Source organism: Cyprinodon variegatus, unplaced genomic scaffold (assembly GCF_000732505.1).
Source record: "Cyprinodon variegatus isolate N-32 unplaced genomic scaffold, C_variegatus-1.0 Scaffold7, whole genome shotgun sequence".
NCBI classification, from domain to species: Eukaryota; Metazoa; Chordata; class Actinopteri; order Cyprinodontiformes; family Cyprinodontidae; genus Cyprinodon; species Cyprinodon variegatus.
Window position 1 is genome coordinate 2,643,187 of NW_015150460.1, and position 6,000 is coordinate 2,649,186.

Consider the following 6,000-nt stretch of genomic DNA (forward strand, 5'->3'; position numbering starts at 1 on the left):
AGAAGCTTTAGTTTATCAATTAGCGGAGTGAAACTCTGGAACAGCTTGCCTGAAAACATTAAACAATGTAAAAGCATCCAGCAATTCAAAAAAGAATATAAGAAAAGTATTTTTGATTAGTACAAAAAAAAAGAGTAATATATAAAAAGTTGGTATACTGTTTGTTTAACTGTAAATAATTGTCCTTTACCACCATGACTCATGTAACTTAGGGGTAGGGCCTAATAAGCTTATGCTTCATCCTACTCCTTTTTGAAACATGACGCATGTTTATGAAGTATTCAATGTAAACATTGTTGAATCATATCATGTTTCAAAATAAATGAAATGAAAAAAATGTCTCTGCATCTCCACCATTAGTTTCAACCTTACTGTGAAAGAGGGGACATCATCAGTATTTTTACTAGCTTATCAGCAGCAAGAGAGAGGAAGCAGGTGAATGGGTTTCTCCTATACGTTCAGCGTACTGCCGATTGTTTAAATACTAATCAGTCCCAGAACTCTGTGCTCATATCTCTGCAGATGAAGTTTAAAAGACATTGTGTGCAAAGTCAGAGCTCCTTTTTTTCACTGATCCCACTGAGATGGGCACAGTGAAACGCTAAAGTCTGTTTATGAGTCACTGTTTGCGCTTTCTTCACTTTCTTTTCCCTCCTAATTATAGCTATAGTGGCAAAGTCTGTTGTTAAGATTAAAGATTATGTCAAATACATGTTTTTAGCCTAAAAATTTCAGCTTCCTGAGTCTTTTGTTTGGTCATTGGGATGTGCAATTTGGAGGAGTGTGTGCACTTTTGCTAAGTTGTTACTGGAATAGATGAAGTTTGAGAGTCTGTTTAGAACATAAATGAACAGTAAGGATTAAAGTGTTGAGATGGAATCAATTGTTTTATATGCACATAGAAAAAGTGAAGATTTCCAGTAGAATAAGTTAATTAAAACGTACAATTATAAACCTCTTGTTGTGAGTTCAATAACAAAACATTCACATTTAGACTTTATTAATGTTTTTTGTTCCTGTTCTTTGTTTCTCACTCCTCAGGGTCAAAAGTTCTCCTGGATTTAACAGACAGAGACAAGTAGGTTGGAGAATCTGTATTTATTTTACATTTATATCCTAAAGGCTTGAAAAGTAGACGGCGTGTTATAGTGTTTTTAGAGCCAAAGTTTGGTTAATCTTTGTTCAGATTTTAAATCCTACATGCTGCTAATGTTCACTTCCTTTTAGTTTCACATCACTGAGGTTTTCATATTACTGTCATCAGCCTTCAGTATGCCTTCCTGTGTCTGCAGGGGGGAAACGGCCTTGCACAAAGCAGCCTCAGAGAAGCAGCATGCAGTGTGTCGGATGTTGGTGGAGGCAGGTGCATCGCTGGAGAAGACAAACTTCCAGGTAACCAGCAGATCATGCTGTCAACAAACAAGAGGCAGGGGAAGTTTTCTGTCAAAGGAAAATTATTTCCTGAGAAATTGTTCTGATGACATCAAATGGCGTGTCTCATTTATCTAAAAGGGTTTAGCTTTACTTTCAGTTTCACATTAAAAGCACTTCCTTCACTTTAATAAAAAAACATCTCTTTATATCATGTGCAAAAGGTCACTCTGCAGTATGTTAAACCCATCGATCTCCTTTCGAACACCCTCCTTTTGTTTCCAGTTAAAAGTGCTGACGTTAAATGCAAACTCTGTGGTTGAAGCAGCTTTGAGTAAGGGATGAGGAAGAGGAATGACTCTTCTTCCTTACAGGAAAGGCTTTTTAACTTTCCTTATCAACAAAATCGCTCACAAAACCACCAGACTAAACAAAGAGGTTTTACCTAAATACAAATTGTAATTTGCAAGATATTTCCTGCTGTCTTTGGATCCATGTTCTGGATCAAGCTTCACCCCTCTTCATCCATACTCCACAGCTGGTATTAAAAGTTTTTCCTCCTATGCCATGCTTCGTTTTCTCCTAACCCAGTTTTTTTACTTTGTCTCATTTGTCAATCAAATCTTAGTATACTGCCATAACTTCTATTGGCAAAATAAACTTTCTCCTTCAGGCTTCCTGAGAATTCCACCTTTCTTTTATTAGTTTCATGACTTAAACTAAAATATAACATGATAACTGAGGCATACCGACTCTGGGGTTCTTTGGAAATTCCTCTTCCAACGAACCTCCGATTTTACAATCTGACAAATTCACCCCTCAGGCAGTTTGAAATGTTTTCCTCTTGCTGATAATTGGGGACTTCAAGTTATCTGGAGGCGATCGCATACCTCCAACCGCCATGTATAGAAAACTTAATATATACTCACACAGTGTTGTAATACGTGTATCAGTTTTTCCTTTGCTAGAGGGTATTCATCTGTAGTTTATAACAATAACTTTCAAAAGCTAATTTTATTGAGTTTGCTTTTGATACATTTAACGTAGAAGAATATTTGGATATGCCTTGTGCAATTTCAGTCAGCTGGCTTAAAATCTTGAGTCAGAATGCCAAAAAATCATGAAATTAAGTTGATATTTGAGAACTCAAAATGTTATAAGTAATAAATTATAAAAAAGGCACAATGGCTAATTGAGGGTGTGGAGCTGATGTGCCTGAGCAAAAAGTCCGTAGGACATTCTCCCAGAAGCTTTGTGACTTTGCAACATGTCGTATGGCAAATTCCAGTCATTTTTTTGTCCTTCAGTTTGTAGAATTACTTTTCAACGGTGTCCTCCTTGGTCGTCTCCCATTAAGTCCTCTTTGGCTCCAACAACAGATGCTGCGATGTGACACTGATGTTCCCTGGGCTGGAAATTCTGCTTTAATCTCTTTAGAAGTTTTTCTGGGCTCTTTCATGGTCGACTCCCTTAAGTGTCACTTGAAATACAAAGTATTTAGGATCATTTTGATCTGTATGCTAAAAGTAGTTAATAAAGTGAGATTTTTTTGGACTTTAAATAACCTTCAGCGTTATTCATTCCCTTCAGGGGAAGACGGCAGCAGACCAAGCAGCCGGAGACTCTGAGCTGGTAACCTTCCTCATCTCCAAACGGCAGACTGCAACTGGCACCAATGAGGACTTAGAGACTGCTGTCTGAGGCATAAACACGCTCATTTGCTCGAGCTTCGGACTCTGGACTCTGCACAGCCCTCCAGCCTGAGAGTAGCTGAGGGAAGTATCAAACCCGTGCTGGATTTAGGTCTGCGGCGCAGAGACGGACCAGGAAAGGCACTCCCCCTGTACGCAGCGCCGCTGCAGCAGAGATTTTCATGCTCAACTATTTATTTATATTTATTTATTCTATTTATTGGTTGTACTGGTTGGCTGACTTTTAACAATTGCAATTTGTCTTGTAATGGAGTAGTTTTGGTCATATTTTACAACTATATTAAGTCTGGAAGATGGTCAGAGTTGAGATCAAAGCAGTATATTTATCCCATAAAAACCTGTGTGCCAAAGACGTTACACTGCTGTGGTGTCATATCTACTCCAAATATACCACCGGCTCAGGCGTCCTGCGTTGATTTTCATAGGTGTTTAGTTATTAAACCTTCAGTCACATGTCTCTGCTGTGTTTATCATCTGAGTCACCAGTGAGCTGATGTGTCAAAGCTCATTTTATAAGGAAACAAGAACACACCGAACAGGTTTCCTCCTCTTCTCCTAACCAAGGCATTTCCTGGAAACCATCTCGTTCAGAGAGGATATGTGAGTCTTATGTTGGACTTCCCAAGCTTAGACAAGAGTCACAACAGCTGTCTGTAAAAACCTCCAAATTCAACTACAGGGTTCCTTTTTGAAATGATATCAAAGCTTAATTGTTGTGTAAAAGAGTTAAAGGACATCTTTTCTGAATCATCAAAACAAACATGAATGTAGCTCACCTGTAACAAAGATGCTAGCTTTTTTTCCCCCCTATTAGTCACTTCCCATCCTGTCTGTACGGTCAGTCTGGTCTGAAGTGGAGCCAAACTTCGTAAACATCAGTATCTAAAGAAACAGTTTTATTTTGAACACAATAAGCTTAGCTCTACTGTACGGAAAAACCTGCAATTACTTAAAGACACCCGAGATAAAATGTGTAGAAAGCCTTGACATAAAATACTCTGTTGTTGCGGCAGCTGAAGCTTGATTGGAAACAAGTAGATTTAGTTTCTGATGGGAAGATCCCACATTAAGAAAACTGCTGGCAACATTATTAAAACCCCTACTAGGGCTGAACGGTTTTGGAAAATAATCTAATTGCGATTTTTTTTTAGCTTAATATTGCGATTACATACGATTTATTTCTGTCCAGTTTAATTTCTCGTCTTTTGAAACATATATAAACAAATCCATTTCCTAATAATCAGTTTTATTTAAAGCCCAATTACAACAATAATGGAAACAAATCTGCGGCTTTACCTTTTTAACATCTTTTTATGTTTCATGAAACATGATAGGTAAACATATGGACTCCACTCCTTAAACACTGCCAGATTTTAACAGGACTGTCTATAAATAAATAGATAAAATAAGATATGAAAGCAATATTAACTGATCAGTTGCATCACACAAAAGTTGCAAACTGCTCCTCTTTGGCGCCAGACCTTCAGTTGTGTCGGTTTTTGCCGCGTCTGAGGCCATTGTTCAGCAGGTTACTCGCATACGAGAATCAACTTTCCCTCCGTGCTACTTCGATAGAATGTCACCTCCTATCACGTGACCCGTCAAATCGGGGCCTTTGCGTTTAGAAAATCTCTTCTTACCCTATCTTGATATTACTGCAAATGCAATTAATCGTTCAGCCCTATGGGTAATTCTTAGATTTCTGCCATTTTTCACAGCTACCAGCTGGAAGAGTTAACCCTCTCAGGCTCAAATTAAGTTGTAGTCGCAGGAAAAATCTGATATTTGGAGAAAATGATCATATGGGGTAGTAATATACAATTCAGACTTTTTTTTGAGAGAGAGACCTTCACATGCAGTGAATTCTGGGATGTTGCAGATTTGCAACAGTGGCCCGGAGTGGTAAATTAACACTGAAGACTGAATCTGATATGAATGTTAACTTTATTTGAAGGTCGCAAACAAAATTTTAAATTTTCTCTCACAAAATTAGAGACAACTTTCTCTCAAACTTTTTCTCCACCGACATCTCAAAACCTCTTTGGAAGGTTGTTTCTGTTAAACTGTTGCTCAAAATATAGGCAAACTAGTAGATAAAGCATGTAGCATCCATTGGTACCTGTTTGGGCACACGTTGCAAATCCACAACAATGAAATCGAGATGCCTCTGGTGAAAAACCCAGAGGAGATAAAATCTACTAATTGTCATGTGCCATATCTGCAACATCTGCCTGGAGAGGGTTAAGGGTTTAAGTCTGCAGCCTTAAAATAAAGCATTGTTTCCCTTGTTTTAAGCATTTCTATGTTTTGTTTATAGATTGGATCATTATTATGAGAGACCCGGTAAAAAACATTTTCAGTTTCCTAAGTGACCAGACTAATATGTAGAATTTCCTGGTGTTTCCAGAACTTTTTTTTCCTTTTGCCTTTAGACGGGAAACAGCCGAGCCACATCTTAGATGTGGTACTCTGTAATAGACAAAGAGGTGGTTTCCCATCATGTTTGTGTTTTTATTTTGCAGTTCAGTTCAAGACTTGAGTTTTGAAATCATTTTTAAAAATGGCTAAAATCCTAGTCAGGTCATAATTATATCCCAGAGAAAAGGAAAGTCAGGTTTTATTAATAAATACAAATACTAGCAAACACTGGCAGCCATGATTTTTTTTAACAACATTTACTAATGTGGGTGTTTTGGATCCTCCCTGAATATATTTATTTTAAATTAAATGTTCTTTTTTTATTTTATAGCGTCAGATAATGCTACCGCATCAACAGATAAAGGTTTCTCAGGTTTTTTTTACACATGAAAAGCAAGATGTCTGAGTTGGATTTTTTTGGCCTAAAATCTAAATATTCGTTTAAGATTAGCTTATTTTAACACCTTTAAAAAAAAAATATATATATATATATATATAT

The 6,000-nt window shown here is 37.2% G+C and overlaps 1 protein-coding gene across 1 annotated transcript in view; it reads left to right on the top strand.

Annotated features, from left to right (window-relative positions):
- The window catches only part of dgki (diacylglycerol kinase, iota), a 95,594-nt gene extending 91,328 nt beyond the window's left edge, over window positions 1-4,266 (top strand). Inside the window, exons 32-34 of the mRNA XM_015376579.1 lie at window positions 1,042-1,078; window positions 1,293-1,392; window positions 2,962-4,266. Coding sequence (XP_015232065.1) covers window positions 1,042-1,078; window positions 1,293-1,392; window positions 2,962-3,072 — 248 coding nt within the window. The 3' untranslated portion in view covers window positions 3,073-4,266. The remainder of the gene's footprint in view (window positions 1-1,041; window positions 1,079-1,292; window positions 1,393-2,961) is intronic.
- The last annotated feature ends 1,734 nt before the right edge of the window (window positions 4,267-6,000 follow it).